We start from the raw sequence: 20740 nt of genomic DNA, 5'->3' as shown, positions 1-20740 counted from the left end.
ATTGGGAGCGACCACAAACAATATCAGAAGAGAAGGTGAGTCCTATGACGCAACTTACTAGCAAAGACCAACCTTTCTCCTGGACAGATAGTTGCGAGATGTGCTTTGGGGAGATGAAGAGAAGGTTGACCACAACTCCAGTCTTAGCAATACCAGATACGACCAGGACATTTGAAGTATACTGTGATACATCGTACCAAGGTCTGGGTTGTATTCTAATGCAAGAGAAAAGACTGGTGGCTTATGCATCTAGACAATTAAAGATGCACGAGAAGAACTATCCTACTCATGACCTCGAACTGGCTGTAATTGTTTTTGTTCTCAAAACATGACGACATTATCTTTACGGCTCACAATTTCAAGTCTTCAGCGATCATAAGAGTCTGAAGTACTTGTTCGAGCAGAAGAAGCTAAATATGCGACAACGACGATGGATGGAGTATCTCAAGGACTACGACTTTGAGCTATTATATCATCCTGGTAAAGCTAATGTCGTAGTGGATGCCTTGAGCAGGAAACGAGTACATATGTCCTCTATGATGATGAAAGGATTGGAGTTGATAGAAAATTCGAGATATGAACCTAGAACTACAGATATGTTCTGATCATATCCGGTAGGGTATGCTGAGAGTTACTAATGACTTCCTTGCTGAGATTAAAGCAGAACAAGGGAAGGATAAAGAATTACAACAGATTGTGGGATGGTTGGGCATAGAAAAAGGTAAAGACTACAAGATTGGGACATATGGTATTCTTCGTTATCGGAACCGTGTGTGTGTTTCATAGGGGCCAAGACTGAGAAAGAGAATTCTAGAAGAGGGCCATAAGAGTCGTCTTAGCATACATCTTGGTATGACTAAGATGTGACTGACTTATTGCGAGCTTGTGTACTGGATCACCTGGGTAGTTGGAGTGAGGTACTTCCTTTGGCAAAATTTACTTACAATAACAATTATCACTCCAACATCGGGATGTCACCTTATGAAGCACTGTATAGGAGGAGGTGCAGAACTCTATTGTGCTGGAATCAGGATGGCGAATCAGTCGTGCTTGGCCCTGAGTTTTTACGATGACCACTGATAAAGTGAAGATGATACGGGACAGGATGAGGGCCACTCAGAGCAGGCAAAAGTCTTATCCTTCCTCAAATGAAGCCATACCCAATCCCCTTCCTTGAAAAGGACTTCCTTCCTTCCCTTGTTGCCTAATTCTTGATAATTCTTCACCTTCCTTTCAATGGCTTCCTTGACTTGTGTGTGCAAGTCTTGGATCATTTTAGCCTTTGCCTCCCCATCTTGGCAAGTCCATGACTCTTGAGTGGGAAGTGGAAGAAGATCAAGAGGAGTTAAAGGGTTAAATCCATACACTATTTCAAAGGGAGAGTGGGAGGTGGTAGAGTGCACAACCCTATTGTATGCAAACTTTACATGGGGAAGAAGCGCCTCTCATTCCCTAGTGTTGTGGACTATTATGCACCTTAATAGTTGACCCAAAGTCCTATTGACCACCTCAGTTTGACCATCACTTTGAGGGTGACAAGTGGTGGAAAAGAGGAGTTTGGTTCCAAGTTTTTCCCACAAGGTCCTCCAAAAATGGCTGAAGAACTTTGTGTCTCTATCACTTACAATGGTCCTAGGTAGGCCATGAAGTCTCACTACTTCCTTGAAGAAGAGATTGGCAATATGTGTTGCATCAACTTTGTGGCATGGAATAAAATGGGCCATTTTAGAAAATCTATCCATTACCACAAAGATGAAATCTCTACCCTTTCTAGTCCTTGGGAGCCCTAGAATAAAATCCATTGAAATGTCTACCTAAGGCTTGGAAGGGATGGGTAAGGGAATGTAGAGACTATGAGGTCCTCACAAGAGCATAAAGCTCTTTATCATAGGTAGAGTAGTTTAGATGACTTCCTTTGAGTTTTTCACTAAAGTAGGCTATGGGATGGCCCACATTGGAGGCATCACACTCTATTTCAAAAGTCTTGGAAAAGTTGGGGAGGACTAGGAGTGGTGCTTTGATAAATTTCTCTTTTAATGTTTCAAAGGCCTTTGTTTGATCAATACCCCACTTGAAGTCAACTCCTTTCTTTACCAACTCATTCAAGGGTGCGGCTATGATGCTAAAATTAGGCACAAATCTCCTATAAAAGCTAGCCAACCCATGAAAGGACCTTAGTTCACTAACATTCCTAGGTGTGGGCCAATCTTTGATGGCCATGACTTTCTCTTGATCCACATGGACCCCATGTTTGCTAATTTTGAACCTAAGGAAGATCACGTGATCCATGCCAAAAACATATTTCTCCATGTTGGCAAATAAAGATTGTTTCCTTAGGGTACTTAGCACATCCCTTAAGTGTTGAAGATGATCTTCTCTAGATATACTATAGATGAGTATGTCATCAAAATAGACCATAACAAATTTGCCCAAGTATGGTCTAAGCACATGATGCATGAGCCTCATGAAAGTGCTTGGTTTTGAAGGAGGTTTTCCACTCATCTCCTTCCTTGATTCTTATTTGGTTGTAACCACTCTTCCAATCTATCTTTGAAAAGATGGTTGCACCATGAAGCTCATCAAGCAAGTCATCTAACCTAGGGATGAAATGCCTATATTTGATGGTGATATTATTGATGGCCCTACAATCTATACACATTCTCCATGTTCCATCCTTTTTTGGAACTAGGATCACAGGCATAACACAAGGGCTCATACTATGTTGCACCCATCCCTTTTCTAACAAATCATTGACTTGTTTTTGAATTTCTTTGGCATCCTCGGGATTGGTCCTATAGGTTGGCCTATTGGGCAAAGATGATCCTTGGATGAAGTCAATTTGATGTTCTATACCTCTTAGAGGTGAAAGTCCCTTTGGGGGATCTTGGAATACATCCTTGAATTCATCTAAGACTATAGACAAGTCTTGAGGACACTTAGGAGGAGGGTTTTGAAAGGAACAAGAAGACTCACTTGGATAAGCAAGAAAAATTTGTTTTTGAGAAAGCATTACCTTTTTAGCTCCTTTGAAGGAGATCAAGCTCTTCCTTGCTTCCTTGGTGTGCGCCATAAGTTGCACCTTCTCTTCCTTTCTTTTCTCAAACATTTGTTTTTTGTCATCATTTACTTCTTTGGGGGATAAAGGTAGTAATGTGATCCTTTTGCCTTGGAAGTTAAAAGAAAATTTATTGGAATGACCATCATGGAAAGCTTTTTTGTCAAATTGCCATGGCCTTCCAAGAAGTATGTGAGTTGCTTCCATGGGCACTAAGTCACACAAAACATTATCCTTGTAACTCCCAATGGAGAAAGTGATGAGAACTTGTTTATCCACATTTATTTCACCATTTTCACTTAACCAAGATAGTTTACAAGGCTTGGCATGAGGGATGGTGTCCAAGCCAAGCTTGTCCACTACCCTTGTGTTAGCCACATAGACACAACTTCCACTATCAATAATGAGGGAACAAGTCTTTTTGTTGATGAGGCATCTTGTATGAAAAATATTTTCCCTTTGAGATTCAAATTCCTTTGGAACTTGGCCCAACATGCGCCTCACAACTAAAAGACCTCCTTCATGATGTTTGATCTCATCTTCACTTGAAGGGAAAGAAGTGTGTGATGAACTACTCTTGGGGGAAGAGGGAGGGGAATGTTCACTTTCAACTTCTCCTTTGGAATTCAAGAACATGTTCCTCTTTGAAGGACAATTGGAGGCTATGTGTGCAAAGCCTAAGCATTTAAAACGTTTGATAGAACTAGTTCTTGGCTCTTGAGGAGAAGTTGGTTTATCAATAAAAGACAATAATATAACTCCTTCCTCTATATGATGTTACAATAATTCTTTCTTTTTGAAATCCCATCAGCATGAATCTCATCCACTAAAAGAAAATTTTTAATCAGTGACAAATTTTTAGTAACAAAAAACATGTTTGGAGACCAATTTCCTAATTAGAGACCAATTTAGAGATAAATTATTTGGGTAACAAAAACTTAGGAGCTAATATTATTGACCAATTTATAATAAAAAGTTTAGTTACCAATTTAGAGACCAATTATAATTTTTTGAAACTATTTTAGTTACCAATATTTTTTAATTTATAAGATATCTAAATTATAGTGATTAATTATTTTTTAGGGTTAAATATGTTTTTTCTCCCTCAAGTTTAGCGAAATTTGGAATTAGTCCCTCATTAAAACTTTTGATCAATTTAGTCCTTCATCTTTAAAAATGCGTGAATTTAATCATTTTAATCAAATTTTGTTAAGTTTATCTGACATTTCAAACGCATTTCATGATAGTATTTAAATTATTTACGCTGTTTGACACATTTTTGCTTCAATGTTAACTTCATAAAATGTCAAATAAACTTCATAAAATTTGGTAAGAAGGACTAAATTCATGCATTTCTAAAGATGAAGGACTAAATTGGTATAAAGTTTTGAAGAGGGACTAATTCCAAAATTCACTAAAACTTGAGGGACCAAAACATATTTAACCCTATTTTTTATCAAAATTGATCATTATTCAAAAATTTTGTTGTAATGATCGGTGATTATTAACATATTTATAAGTGAACACCACACGTATTATTAAGATAAAGTAAGGGTTCACTTCCATCCCTTATATTTATAATTTTCATTGATTATCTTAGACTTTGTAACCTTGGCTTAAGTTTCGAAATTATATCATCAATGAAATAAAAACAAAATCAAGGATCCCACGGCAAAAAAGTCACAATAACATATCAAAATCTACTATTCACCTATCTTGTGCCTAAGTTTTTGCCGTGTGGAAGTGTATTACCGAAACAAAGATACACTGAATTAACCTAAATAAAAGCAAAACATCACCTATTGATGACACCTTGCTGCAAGAATCTAATTCTATATTAATATAGTATTTAAAGATATAATAATGAAGTCACTTTTACGGACGTAAATTAATTATTGAACTAATTCATGACATCTGGATATACATAATTTTAAGTACCTTAATTTTAGATACGTGGTTGAACACAAGCATCAACCAAAATACGAAAAAAAATACTCCTAAAAATTGAGGTCCATATTTTTATTTGCTTCATTAAAAAATATTTCTTTAATATCTACTTTACATTCCTACAATTTACTTGAGTGGCTCTAATTTATTATACTCAACGTAAGCTTAAATGGTACAAATTTAAAAATATTCCTAATAATTATAATTAATTTAGTTATGAATAGTCAATCTAGCCGGCCGACTTTAATAGCTACTGATCTTTGTTGACATTATATTCTGACACTTAGTCAGCACTGTTGTTGTAGTGGTTATTGCAGACATAAATGCTTTGAAATAGATTCCTATCAAATCGAAATACCTAGAATGTGGTACTTGAAAACATATCAAATCTCTGAGCCCACTAATTAAGAAAATGGTTGGAACAATAATAACATTGTCAGGTTTTATAGAGGGAGAGATTAACATAATAATTCAAAATATTCTTAATGTTCTAGTTCAAACTTTTTTCTAACGAACTTTTGACGATAACATTTTAAGATCTACAATGAAACTTGATGGAAGTAAAATCGAGAACCTTATTATTTGTGGTCAGGTTACCAGACATGTAAATGGCTCCACCACCATTTACATTTGATGCCAAACGATTACAAATATCATCAATATACTCTGATTATAAGAGGCACGATCTCTATTTTTGAACCATTTTAATGTTCAATCATCAATTATTTATTACAAATTCGATATACAATGATCGAAAGAGTTGCATTAAATTACTCTTACATTTAGTAAAAATAAAACTATTTAATGGCACTGTTTTAATTCTCCATGAAATAATTTAACTTTCGAGTGATTTCAAGTGACGTCCATATTTTTATTTTTGTCAACTTATTTCAAGGGATTTCAGATTTAACTGATTATTAATTGTTAATTAACAAATCTCCCCGCATTGACATTATTATCAACATATTTGCATCCAAATTTATGTATAAAGACTTGCAATATTCCTTGATGAAAAAAAAAATTGTAGTATTGCTTATAGGTGTTACTCCACATGACAAAATCATTATAAAGTTTTCTATCACACTCCTCTCTAATATTTCAAATCCTTTACTCTTTCGGGGTTAGTATATGTTGATTAAGTTATGTGTTTGTCATTTTTGCCTCATTCTTCATAACCATTCTTATGAAGAATGGTTATGTAATTTTTTATCGTCTATGTTAATTGTTATTATTGTTAATAAAAGGAGTTAAATTTACAATTTCTCACACTTTCTCTTCCAAACTCATTAAACTAATCTTAGGTTTTTCAAATATTAGTGAGAGAGTTGAATTTATAAATCTCTTTCACTTTTCCTTCCAACTTATCACTAAATCAACTTAATATCCCTCACGTAAAAAAATCATATTTGAATCTAGAATTGTTTACTAGACCAATCAACGTTAATATGTAATTTTTATCTTATTTAGTAGATGGTTTTTCTAATGTAGTTCTTTGTTTGTATAATAGACTTTCTGCATTGAATTTGATTGAACTAATTAGAAAATCAGGCCTTTAAAGCCAAGTATATCGAATGTGTGAGTTGTAGTAACTGAAAAAATGATTGGAACAATAGTGATCCAACTTCTACAAATAGAGTGGTAGATTCACAAAGTAATTTAACTATATGAATGCTTTGCTTTAGAAATCTATTATAGAGACTTTCAACTAGAGCAAATGAAAAAAACATTTTTTCAAAACAAAAATAACGTAATTTTGAATATAAAAAATTATTTGAAAGTTTTTTCTTACATAATTAAAGATTAGGTCAATAACAAGTGTTTGGTTTGTGAAAGAAAAAGGAATGTAAATTGTGAGGATTATAGATTATCTAAATATGTATCTAAATGTATGAAAACATCTTTCTCAGTTGACATATGTATGTTATCCTCATTTTTTGCATTGATGACTCGGTATTATTGAAATTTCTACTTTTAATTCTATATTCCAAATAACTACACTAAATTGTGAAAAACGAAATCTTAATACACAAAGCATAATCTCAACTACACTCAATAAAAAAAACTAATATTCACCTTTGATTGTTTTTACGAAGGCTCTTTTGTTGTTTTTCTCATTTTGATCATGGTTCCATAACTATGTTTAGAACTTTATCATTTGACGAACCTGATGCACGGTGTTGTGGACGGGTATGAACGTATTGGATAGAGACTGATGTATTTGTACTCACAGACTTGTCTCCATGCCCCCTCCTCCCCTTACGCGTAATGGAAACGTTTTGATGAAATAGTGTAGACCACATTCACATTACATACAATGAAGATATTTCTTAATGAATTAATAATAACAAGTACATGTAAACCTCAGTCACACTCACACTAAACTCCAAGCACTAACACAAAAAAATTTTTCCACGTCACCCATTTTATATCACACAAGCAATAAAGAGCTAACATGAAAAAGTAACCGGTGATATTTTTGTAAATACAATGTCAAAAATGACGTCGGCCCTTCAAATACCCAATGTCAAAACCCTCTTTGACATCAACAGCCCTAGCTTCCACGTCTTTGGACATCTGTTTCCCACATCTTCGACATCGGTTCCCACAACTCCGATGTCTTTAGAGTACTAAAACGTCTGTTACCTCATCTCTGACGTCTTTGGATGTCTGTTCCCACAACCACCAACATCAAATTGTTTAAAAATTAGAACAGAAACAAGGCGAGACCCATTTCTTTTTCACTGTTCTTTCGCGCTTTCTCTTCCCCAGCATTTCGATGACCTCGGTTACGTGAATGAACGTGAGTTTTTCTTTGTTTAATTTGAAATGCATCTTGTTTCCTTGTCTTCGTTGTGGTTTTCTTGAGTTTTGAATCGAATGGTTTCTGCATTTCTGATATTTCAAGGCTTTAAGGGTTTTGTTTGCAGCAACGACGACGATGACAAATGCCACTTCTAACGGTGGTGACAAGGAACTAAGGTGAGTTGAGTTTTATCTAACTCAAATGCATGTTGCCTTGTTTTCATTTTGACCAAATAGTGTTCTGGAAGGTGCATTTTCAAGGCTCCAAAGGGGTGGTGATGTCTCCCTTAGGCCACCCTCTTCAGCGGTAGAGACGAGGATTTGAGGTCATCCTCCAACTTCGTTCAAAGCTATGATGTTTGGGTACAAGGTTAGTTTTTGGTTTTCATATACATATTGCCATTTGTCTCTTGATTGCATGATTGGTATTGAGTTTCAATTTAACTTTTTTATTTAATCTTAGACAAATTTTTTTAGCAATTTGAGGAACTTCTTTTAAGAAGTTTCTTTCACCAAATATTTTAGTAGATTTATTTTTGTCATTTTTCTTTCCTTTAGATTTTTAGAATAATTAGTATTAAAATTAGTTTTATGTAAGTCTTAATGTTGATATTTACATAAGAAATATTTTAGATGTGGTTAATTATTAGGTCAATTGTGATTTATAATTTTAGCTTTATTGGATTTTTTATTATTATTAGGTGTATTGTTTCTTTATATATTATAATTTTATTTGAACATTAAGCGGACCTTAGTTTTTGTTTGAGTTTCAATACAAATGGTTAAACTTTTAATCGTTCATACTAAATCATGAATTGTCGATCGAATAGTTTGAAAAAACTATTTTTGATAATTTGCTATAACTTGTAAATTGAGGTTTATGCATAAATTTGATTAAATTTTAGTTGAGACTATTTTGTTTTGTTTTTCGGATGCATACTTGATTTTGGTCATGAGTGATCACTTTCATTTCATGTACTTCGAAAGCCATTGCGAAATGCTACTGAAATTTTGTCAACTAAGTATTTGTGATTGATGGTAGGGGTCATTAACAACTATTGGTCATCATTCCAAGACAATGCACGATTGTATGGTTTTGTTCCATGCATTCGAAGATTAAACCTCATTTGAAATTCATGTTACAAATGTAGGTGTTACTTTTTTTTGTATCATCTACTCAGTTATATTAATACTAACCTATGTTTCCAAATTTTCCAATTTAATTATACTTGTGGATAAGCCCAGAGCATAGAAAATTCAAGTATTATATCCAAAGGTTGAAACTCATTCATCTTAAAGTTATTAATTTTTGCATATTTATGACCTTGATTTCTGATTATTTTCTTTGTCATGTTTAGTGTAACAAATAGCAAGATTCATGAGAATGTGGCTATTACGTCATGTCTTGAACAAAAATCATCATTTGAGCTGCAATTAGAGATGAGTGGACATATGTAATATATATATATATATATATATATATATATATATATATAAATATATATATATATATATATATATATATATAAATATATATATATATATATATATATATATATATATATGTATGTATATGTATATGTATATGTATATACCTTTCACATATTAGAAATCACATCAAACTTTAAATATTAATATCCACACATAACGAACTTGTATTATTTTTTTAACGATTCAAGAATCCATCACCTATACCGGATGTCATTATGAAAAAAATAAGACAAGAGTGGGTAACGTATTTATTGGAACGATGGAATTAGGGCCCAAAATAGCATTATGACTTTGCTTGAAAACTTTCTAGAATTCGCCGCTAGTGGTAAGAAGGTAAGTCTTTGGTTTCTTCTTCCTATGGCCAAATAGATACTTTGAACCTTAGGGTTTTGATTATTGCTTGTTGCTATTGTGCCTTTTTATGCGTGGGGTAGATAAATGGAGGATCTTTTTTCATTTCAATGCCATATATCACATTAGTTGTTCTACAACCGATGTCAAAATTTTTAAACTTATTACATCGGTATTATCTACATCAGTGAATTGGTATGCTTTATTGTTTATTCTTTTGAGAATTTGAAAAGGGTTATCTCTTCCACCCTAGAGTTTGGATTTTCATTGATTTAGAAATCTATATTTTCTTAAATGAACCAAAACTCAATCTCTAGGTTCAAAGATGACTTCTTTCCACATTCCTTGTCTCATTATTTTAACTTTACTATTGCATTCACATCACTAAACATCATTTCCTTTGGAGTTGGAAATAAAAATATACTAAGGGGATCAAAGGATTAAACCCAAAAACAATCTCAAAAGTTAAGTGGGTAGTAGTAGAATAAACTACTCTGTTATATGCAAACCTAATTTAAGGTATGTGTATTTGCCATTCTTTGAGAGTTTTAAAAATCATGCATCTAAAAAGTTGGGAAAACATTTTATTAACCACTTTTATTTGATCATCTATATGAAGGTGAAATTAGTTGAAAAAATAAGTGTAGCGCCTTACTTGCTCCAAAGAGTCCTTCAAAAGTGAATGTGGAACTTAGCGTTTCAGCCAGATATAATGTCTCTAAGAAGCCCATGCAATCTAACCACTTCTTTGAAAAACAAATTAACAATAAGAAACATATCATCAACTTTGAAGTATGGAGTAAAATGAGCCATTTTTAAAATATGTCGACTACCACAAAGATAGAGTCACGTTCATTGCTTGATCTTGGAAATCTTAGTACAAAATCCATTGCAAAGAATGTAAGGAATTCGAATGGGTGTTTATATACCACGAGATAAAGTAAGACCAAAAAAATGTTATTTCAAAATTTTTGAAGTCTCATTAGCACCAAATTAACATCAAAGTACTGCATAAGTCCATTGTTAGGTGCTTATAGTTCAATGGAGAAAGGCACGTCACTTGAAAATGCTTCAAAACAAATGTTGAACTGAGTCATCAAAATAATATCCAAATAAAAAATAAGACTTTCTTTCTTAAAGACATTTTAGAACTTCAACTTTCTTTCACTCAATAATTTTGGATAAAAGTGTTGGCTGAAATTAAAAGCTCCTAAATGGGTTAGACAAGCTTTAAATTCCTCCATACTTCTTTATGCACACCTTTAACTTCTTTGGGCTCAACACGCTCAATTAAAAATGTTATGAATTGCATATGTTTTTACTTGAATGAAAATTTCTAATTTATAGCATTTATAAACCAAATACTAATTTATTCTACAAATCTTTATTCATTTGAAGTTTATTTAAGATCATCGTCATTCATCCATTCATGAATAAAGAAAAAAGAATGAAAAAAATGAATTTAATGGAGAGAGCTTAACAAAGCATTTGGAATAAGAAATTAGGATAAATGGTAAAACAACTGATAATATAAAATAGAAGATGAGGACAAAAACTTATTTGTGGAATAATATTTTTCATGGGGAGAAATCATCTACAAATCATGTTACTTGGTTGTACAACAACTATAACAAATAGGTAATATGGGGGAGTGAGGAACAAATGAATAGGAGAAAACATTCATATGGATGAAGAAATTATTTGTTTCGAGAAGAGACAATATTAGTACATAATATGATTAAACACTACAAGAATTTAAGTAATTATCAATGTGGTTTTATTAACGAAAACAAATTTTTGGTAAATCAAATTGGGTTAAATATGTTTTAGGTCCTCAAACTATTGAGCATTTTTGGTTTTGGTCCCTCCTTCAAACTTTCATCTATTTTGGTCTCCCGTCTTCTGAAACTCGTGGAATTAGTCTCCATTTTAGAATGTCGTTAGTTTTTTTTTAGCTGGCAAACGGAGTTCCACGTCACACGTTATTTTAAGGGTCAATTAAGCTACAATGAAACATGGAAAATGAAAATTAATTATCTTATTTTACTCATAAGCTTCAAAGAGGATTAAAACCCTAAAATTATGATTTGAGGATTGGAACGGTGCTAAGGTGCTAAAGAGTGTCACTGAATTTGTGGAGTTAGTGTTCGTGTTGGGGAAACTAAGGCAACACATTCATCTTTGTGTATATCTTGAGTCAGTGATGAAGAGTAGAAGCAAAGGTTTTAATTTTACATAAAGGAAGATTGGTTCGAAAATGTCGTAGAGTTGTGCCTCGTCTTCAGAAATAGCATCAAAAGTATGTGGGTGTGGGGAAAGATTGATGCTCGTAAAGGCAACAATTGTGAAGAACAAGGGCAAATTATTTTGGAGATGTAGAAATTAGGCTGTAAGTATAACAAATTCCATTACTTTTGATTGAGTTTGATCTGTGGTAATGGTTTAATCTTTTTCTTTTGCAGTTCAATTCACACTATAACTATTTTGAGTGGGTTAATGAAGGGAATCTGAATTTGAAGGTAAAGAATTTGATATTGAAGCTAACAAAAAAAAAATAGTAGAAGAAGATAAAGTTTGCTTGGATAGGGAGAAAGTTATCCTGGAATTGACAAAGAAAAACGAGAAGTTGATGAGGAAATTGCAAAAAGAGAGAAGATTAGGGAAATTCCTGCAATTTTTATTTCTTATATCGTGGGCGTTTAAAATTGTATTTGTGGTTATGTTCTTGTTAAAGGTGAATTGTAATTAGGTTTGTAGTTATGAGCTGTGGTAGTGGTGATTTTTGGATAGGGTTAACCCTTTTGGATATGCACTAATGTTCTACGGGTTGTTAAGTTTTTGAGTTGTTGTAGTGATGATTTTTGGATAGCTTATGTATTTGTGGGAATTTGCTATTACTGAATGATATAAGAAATTGTTGTCCACTAATTTTGCTATTGGTTACATGTTGAATTTTAAAACCTATGATTGCATTGTTGTTGAATTCTTGTCCAATCTTTGGAAAGTCAGGTCACTTTACTGCTACAGAGTTTTAATTTTCTTCCTTTTGTGCTATTATCATCAATCTTTTGGCCATATCTGTAACTGCACGCAGGCTATTTTTCTTGTGTCATGTTTGTTGTTTGTAGCTTTAATGACATATTGGTTTGTTTTAAATTAGGTACTTTGTTAGCTTATGTGAAGATTGCTATAAATCTGGCTAAGACATAAATGAATTAATTCTTTAGTAATTTCAAAATTATGACAGTTTGAATCAAACAAATGATTAAGATCAAGTAATTATATAAAGTGGACCTTGCAACCATATCAATTAACCAACTGATAAGTCATTACAAAAAGCATAATGTTCGCAATAGTTTAGTAGTAGTCCATGATCTAAATGTGGTCCATGCATCAAAAGTGGTGCCTGCAACAAAAGGTGGTCCACCATAAGCCTACCCACCACTATAGTGTTCCATTAGTGGGTGACAATAATGCATAAATGTACACAAAAGAGACAACGTTTTCACTTAAACCAAAAACCAACTACAAAGTTACAATAAATCAAATCACATGGGTTGTCCAGTGGGTGCAGTGCTACTTGCTTGGGACCCTATAACTTGTAGAGTTGTGTTTCTTCGTGTTGTTGTTAGTCGTTGGTTGTTGGTGGCAACCAAGGATGTGGGTCTCTCCCTCCAACTCGCCCTCTACCTTCTTGATTCTGCAGAATTGCTACATTCAACTTGAGTTGTTGCAAGTCCAGGGGTGTTCCTCTGTGTGTTACTCTGTGAAATGGGTATTGAAATTTTTTTAAATATTGTATATGAAATTAAAGATAGAAATTGATAATCAAATATTACCTTTCTGGTTGTTTTGATTATGTTTCTCTTTTTGCAGGTCCTGATGTTATGCCCAAATTGATTACATCTTGTACACTTCATGGCAATATTTTTCTTAGTTATCTTTGAATGGCTAACATGTTCATCTGCTTCTCTCCTACGTAGTTTCTTGGATCGTCCTGGTGGTGTTTTGTAGATAGGTGGTAGTAGCTCTGGGAAATCACTTTTAGGTCACATTTGTTGTCCATTTATGGGGGTTATTTCAAGATCATAACAAGCCTGATATGCATTTTTCTTGTAATAAGGATGAACATAATCTTTAGGGTTTTCTAGCTTGTAGTGAATTGCAGTCATTGCATGCCTACATGGAATGCCAACCAAATCCCAAAAATGATAACTTTAGCTATGTTCAGTTAGGTCGACAACAAAATGTTCCATGGTGAACCCCTGAGTCACTTCAAACTTTGGCCCCCTAACCAGATTGGAATCCAATTTGCACTTTTTTCAATTTCCTTATCTAGTCTTTTTTTAGGTTTAGGCATCACTTTTCAGTATATAAATTGAATTTGTGTCTTAGGGATGCAAACCTACCCATGATGTATGATCTAATCCATTCCATCATAGTTATGATAGGTTTATCTCTAACAATCAGAATTGAACTATTGAAGGGCTCAGATAAGTTATTCATCAAGACACCACACCTAGGATACATTCTAAATTCATGTTTACACCAAGATTTCCTAGGGATTTGAAGTAACCAATTATAAGCATCAACATTAATTTTCTGCAACTCACCTATCTTTTTTTCCCATCCTTGATAAAAGGTAGCCTTTCCAACCCCCATCCCGGATGACAAATCCTCCACCAAATTTCTTTTTATAATTGCTGTAAAGGTGTCTCAAACAGAACCGATGCTCCACTCCTTCCAAGATCTCGTTGAATAATGTCATTAGTCCCTGCAAATAGTACAATTAGAGTTGAAAAATGGTTATGATTTGGTTTACCTTTTGTTGATTTGAAATGAAAACCTAACGATGAGATTGGATGTCCCCAATATCTTCTAGTAATAATGATAGAAACCATCTCCAAGTTTCTTTGCATTCATTTTCCACCACTGCAAAAGCTAATGGAAAGTACTGATCATATGGGTCTCTACCAACTACAACCAGTAATTGACCACCATAGGTTGTCTTTAAATGACAACCATCAACACTAATGAAAGGTCTACATTCAGTCAAAGAACCCCTGCTTGTAGCCATCTAAACACATGTAAAAAGACCTAAATCTTGATTATAAAGTAGGAGTGGGTTGGTTAATCTTGATCTTAAAGGTTTCAGCCTTTACTCTTAATAACTCAGCCACATAATCATAAAAGAGAGCATATTATCGTTGACCATCTCCCACCGTGCAGTCCATTGCAATTTCCTTTGCTTTGGCAACTTTCCAAGGTGTTACCCCAACACTATAATTCTTTCTAACTTCATCAATTATTTGGTTTACGGTCATGTTCCCCACATCTAAAAATTTGTCCAACAAAACCTGTGCAATCCAATCTTTATTTTCATTCTTGTTGGACATAACCCTCCCACACCTATGACTGCCAACAAGTGTCTTCACTCTAAAGGTTTGGCTACCACCAACCTTGCTCACCATTATTAGAAAGCCACATTTCTTTTTTACAAACAACCCTTACTCTTTTGTCATCATTCTTGACAAATTTGATTTCCTTCCCATTCAATACACTATGCTCCATAAGGGCATGCTTGAAATTCTTCAAGGAACAAAATTTCATCCCTAATATGAATTTGAAGCTCTTGTACTTCACAAATTTTTGCACTTTCTCACTAACACCTTTATCAGTATCAACATCAAAGCACAGTTGCTCACTATCATATTCTTCATTGATTTCATGTTGTCCAATGCAGTCATTAGTCAAAAATGACCCTTCACCAACATCTCTCTTTTTCCTTACCGAATTGGACTTTGCTTTCAATCTTTTCAACCTCTCCAATACCTATTGAAAATTTCTACATGGCACATCATGTGCAACTCTGTCATTATCCATGCCAAACCCATCATCATCATCAATAACCCTTTCTTCTTCACTCTCATCAAGTCTATCTCGAACCTCTTCTTCCCTACCCTCATTATCCCTAACCTCTTGTTCCCCCATTACCACTTCATCAACAACCACTTGGTCGACAACCACTTCCTCCAAAACCTCTTGCTATAAAACATATTCTTGTCCTGCCTCTTCACCCACTCCTTCAATACACTTAATTATTTTTGGCATACTAGGAAGATGCTCCACGTACACTTCAACTTATTCTTCATTATCTTCTGCATACTTAGCTAGGTTTAATGCTTCCCTATCATCACTCAGTAGCCTTAGATTGTTGTATAGGCTTTCAAATGAACCCTTCCACCAAAGTCTAACTTCACCACCATACTTGAATTCTTCGATTATCCCTAATGCTTTAAAAAACGACCATCGATCATGATCAATGCATTTAACTACATGTATTTCTCCACCAACATACTTCACTCCCCTATTCTTTTCAAACCTTCCCATATGATATAAAACGACATCAAAACCCATTTCGAACCCTACATTAGAAATCAACACAAAAATTATTTTGATGCTAACCTAATGGAACTAAACATACGAAGATAATGATGAAATTATTTGACAACTTACCTTCGTCGAAGAACTTCGTGAGACGAACCTCCCAATTTATGTTCGAGTTGGAAACCAAAACCCCCAATTTTTCTTCCAAAATCAAAACCCTATTCCAATTCGCAATCCCACTATCATCTAAGGCAAGCTCGTCTTCGAAATGAAAGTTGCAATCCCACTATCATCTAAGGCAATCTCGTGAAGGGTCTCTTCGAATCCCTACAGTCCCTTTACTTTCTACACTCTCTAATTAACATAACCACAACTTCTCAGTTAAAAAAATCAGGCTTAATTTTCATTTTCTTCGTTTCACTGTAGCTTAACTGTCTCTTAAAAATGGCGTGTGACGTGGAACTCCGTCTACCAACTCCAAAAAAAAAAACTAACAACGTCCTAAAATGGGGACCAATTCCACGAGTTTCAGAAGATGGAGGACCAAAATAGGTGAAAGTTTGAAGGAGGGACCAAAACCAAAAATGCTCAATAGTTTGAGGACCTAAAACATAGTTAACCCAATCAAATTTATCGACATATTTTAAAATTTAAATTATTGATGAATATTATTGATGAATATTTTTGTTGGTAAGATCCATTAGTAAGCGGTGGCAGCGGTGGCGTGATAATGACTCAACAATGGTAGCAGTCGGAGTTGGAGGAGTAAGAGGACGAAAAAAAGAAAGAGAAGGAGGAAGAGAAGAAGTAGAAGGAAGAGGAAGATGAGGAAGAGAAGCCGAAGGTGATGCACTAGACACTTGACACGACCATGAAGGTTGTGGGGACACATCAAGGAAGAAAGGAGGGGGAAGAGGAGAAGGAGAAGAAGGAGAGGCATAAGAGGAAAAAAAAAAGAAGAGGAAAAAGAGGAAGAAGAAGACTCCATCATGAAATTTACTGGTTGCTAGAATTTGTTAGTAGTTACCGATAGATACCGAAAAATTTACTGATGACTATTTAACACAACCATTTCCCAACAAGTGTACTGGTACGTATTAGTATCAACAAGTGTCGTATTCACAAGGATTTAGCAAGTATATTGGTAGTTTGATTTTTTGATTTGTGATAGAGAGTGCAAGTAAAAATAGAGAGTAGTTATTAGATAGATTGAGTGGAGTAGGGGCTATGAATTGATTTTGTCTCATCTTTTTCTACTACACCACTACCATCTTGTTACTTACTTTTCAAATCACTCAATATCCTAGGAGTAATCTTTCTATGTAGATCTATATTCATCCCTGATACACTAGAACCTAAGGACTCCAAACCTAGTGTGATTCCTCAACTCCTGGTATAATGAGTCCTTGCTTTAATGTGCAAGACTCTCTCCTCAAGCATCCACTCTAGTATGCCATGGAGCATCCAATACATGTATGATGATTTGATTGGACCACAATTTGAGGTTGGTTCCCCAACTTAATCCAAACCAGTTAAATAGAGGAGTGATCAAGTCATCATTAAGCAAAATTAAACCACAAACAATTGAATGAAAGTAGAGATAAATACCCAAGGAGTAGAAGTGAATAAAATCAGAATTGATTACATCAAACTTGAACACGAAGGGGTTCAACTACTTATAAAATATTACAATGCAATTCCAACAACATTTACACATAAGGTTTATACTAAGAGCACCTCCCTCGTGTCTCACTGACCTTATTCTATCCTACGACTACATTGTGGAGCCTCCACTCAATGCTTGAAATGAGGACCCAAGCTCTTTATTTATAGGAATTTTTGGACGGTGCTCTGCCCAACTTTTGGCTCTCAGCCATGCACCGCCTTAAGTGCTGACCACCATTTTGTTGTGGCTCAACTCCAAAAGTCATATTCTAAATCCTTCCTTGATTGCCTTACTGGAGCTCAACTGTGAATTTGGACTCAACTGCATCATTTTTAATTCTTCGAGAATTTTGTGCAAAATCATTAAAAATTTATCAACTTCTTATTTTTCTTCTTTTTAATACCTCATTCTATAATTATAAGTTAAAATTGGTTATTTACTTACAAAATATGACCAATTAAAGTATTATAAGTGTCAAGTTTATATAAAAATTTTACATATTCTAAACACTTGTCATTTACTGACAAATTTTATAATCTTTTGATAAAACTTATTAATGACAATTTTACATAACATTGATAAATTAAAATTATTAACAAACTTTTGATATTATCGACGGATTGTATCTGTTACTGTTACATAATTTTCTTATGGTAATGGGAGGATTATAATGGGTTATAAAGTATAAACATGTAACAACTATATAACTAAAAGGGATTTGGACCTCAACAAACAGCAAAGAATTTTTGTTTGGTGTAAGAATAACTTGTAAAAGTAGAAAATTATAAGTTCACTCTCTAACCATATGTCCATTTTTGTCAACAAGAGAAATATGTGTAAAATCATACAAGGTGTAAAAGACTTGTTAAAGATGGGTGGATTTAATTACTACTTTTCATTTGATCTATATATACATTTTTGTCTACCCAACGCGAATATAGGTATGTAGTGACACATTTTATAGTTTATCATTTTTTTAAATATACGGAAATAATAGAACACGTGTTTTAGGTAAATTTCTTTAAAGCTGATATAATTATTTAATTAATAAATCTCTTTTCTTTTTTTGTTATGGACAAATGTCTTGTATCATGTAACAACTTGTTCATAAAATGAAAAGTTAAGAGATGTGTATGTCTTCTTTAGATAAAGTCATGAAAAATAATTGAGCGCCAAGAAAGAAAAATATATTGTGTTAAAATTCTGATAGGTATTTGAATAAGTCAAAATATTAAACCAATAAATTATTTATTAATGTGAAATAAATCAATATATACATACTTTTTAAATCAATAATTTAAAAATATTTTTATCATACTTATTTTAATAACATATGTAAGGCCCATTTTTATTGAGTGTCCTAATGTTTAAGGGCTGCCACACTGTTGGGCCTAAAGGCTGGCCCATAGGGTATCAAGGCCCCTAAAGCAGCTAAGGCGAAGGGAGCTGTCATTCTGGTAACGAGCTCCTGTTTTAAGCGAGAGCCATCTTGCTGAGTTCTTGCCTAAGCGAGAGTTCTTTGTTCCTCTCTTCGAGCTCTCGCTTAGGCGAAGGGAGCTCGCTTGAGCGAGGGAAACCTCTCGTCTGAGCGAGGAGCTGGGTGAGAATGCGTTCTTGTTTTATTACTTCTCTGTTCTTGGGTGAATGCCACATGTTTAGTTGGATTATGATGTTAAAGCATGTTTTGAGCAAATTTACATGTATGGAATGGTTTATGGGAGTTCATGGTGGTGTCCCATTTATATAATTGAGTAAGGATTCAAGGTAAGGATTGCATCCTGACACTCTAAAGAGTCAGTTAGTCTCACATAGAGCATACTGACTCGAGTGGTGAGAGTAGCAGGAGGCCTAGAACTCATTAAGGACTAACCTTGTCTGTGGGGAAATGAGACACTGGAACAATTAGCTCGGTAGAGTAGTAAAAGCTACCACAAGTGCAAGCATCCACTGAATCCGACTAATTATATGTATCTGGATAAGTTGTGTCTGAGTCTTAGTGTATTGCTTGCAAGTCATAACATGATTGGCTGACATATGCATCTTGAACTATGAAATTGTATGTAACTGTATGATAAACCATTTTTCGGCTCTAGCTTACCCTTTTATTTGTTGTATGTCTGTTTGTGTGGTTTTCTCTCTTTGCGATGATCATCAATTTATTGATGTGAGCATATACGAGAAATACTCGTGGTCAACAGAGAAATGGTGATTTCGCTGCTTAGCCTCTAAGATGACTTCCACTTGTCTGAGTGTTTTATTTCAGGACCATAGTCCATGTATTGTCTTGTCTTTTAGTCTTGTTTTAAATTATATCAGTCGACATATTTTCTTTTATATCGACATCGTGATGTGTCTTTGATACTTTCTATTTTAAGTACTTTGGATGATGTTTTTAAGAGTGACTTTATACTCCAAAATTTTACTCTTTATATTATAACGTGCTACGTATCGTTTAAATATATTATCTATTAAATAGGACGTTGTGGCAGTAGTTACAATTCTTTATTAAGATTAATTTAATTCTACTCCTCAGAGGCTCAGACGTTCACAAATTGTTGAATTCTGCTCTCTCTTGTCTTTTCTGTTAATTGATGCATAGCATTGCTATCATTTTGAGTTATCATTATAGCATCTTTCTTAGTTCTTCAATTAGTTCTAGCAGGTACACGGATTTTATTTTATTTTATTTTTGTATTAAACCAAATACTCTTTTGAGTATCCTTGCTTAAGATGAAATTCTAGAAGATTAGGACGTGTTCAAAGAATGTGGGCTAGATATCTGGGCCTTATGAGTCAAGAGAACAGTCGAGAAGCATATAAATTAAAAAAAGAATAAAATAAAAAATTCATAACAAGTTGACTAGATAATTTTATTATTTCTAATTGACCTAACCTTATCAAATTAGATTATTGAATATCTAATTTACCTAACCTAATCAAATTAGATAATCTAGATTATTAATTACAATTTTTGACCTAAACATCACTCCAGTTTAATCTATTTATAGAACTCAAATGGGAAATACAGATTGCACGATACA

The 20740-nt window shown here is 33.9% G+C and overlaps 1 protein-coding gene across 1 annotated transcript; it reads right to left on the bottom strand.

Annotated features, from left to right (window-relative positions):
* Positions 1–2440: 2440 nt before the first annotated feature.
* LOC114191135 (uncharacterized) lies at positions 2441–3691 on the bottom strand. The gene has a single exon (XM_028080320.2). The coding sequence runs from the start codon at positions 3689–3691 to the stop codon at positions 2441–2443; it is 1251 nt and encodes a 416-aa protein (XP_027936121.2).
* Between the last annotated feature and the right edge of the window lie 17049 nt (positions 3692–20740).

Source organism: Vigna unguiculata, chromosome 7, assembly GCF_037176805.1.
Source record: "Vigna unguiculata cultivar grain cowpea cultivar isolate G323 ecotype 2 chromosome 7, ASM3717680v1, whole genome shotgun sequence".
In the NCBI taxonomy this organism is placed as follows: Eukaryota; Viridiplantae; Streptophyta; class Magnoliopsida; order Fabales; family Fabaceae; genus Vigna; species Vigna unguiculata.
The sequence above is the reverse complement of the archived record's forward strand: the minus strand, read 5'-3'. Positions and strand labels throughout refer to the sequence as shown.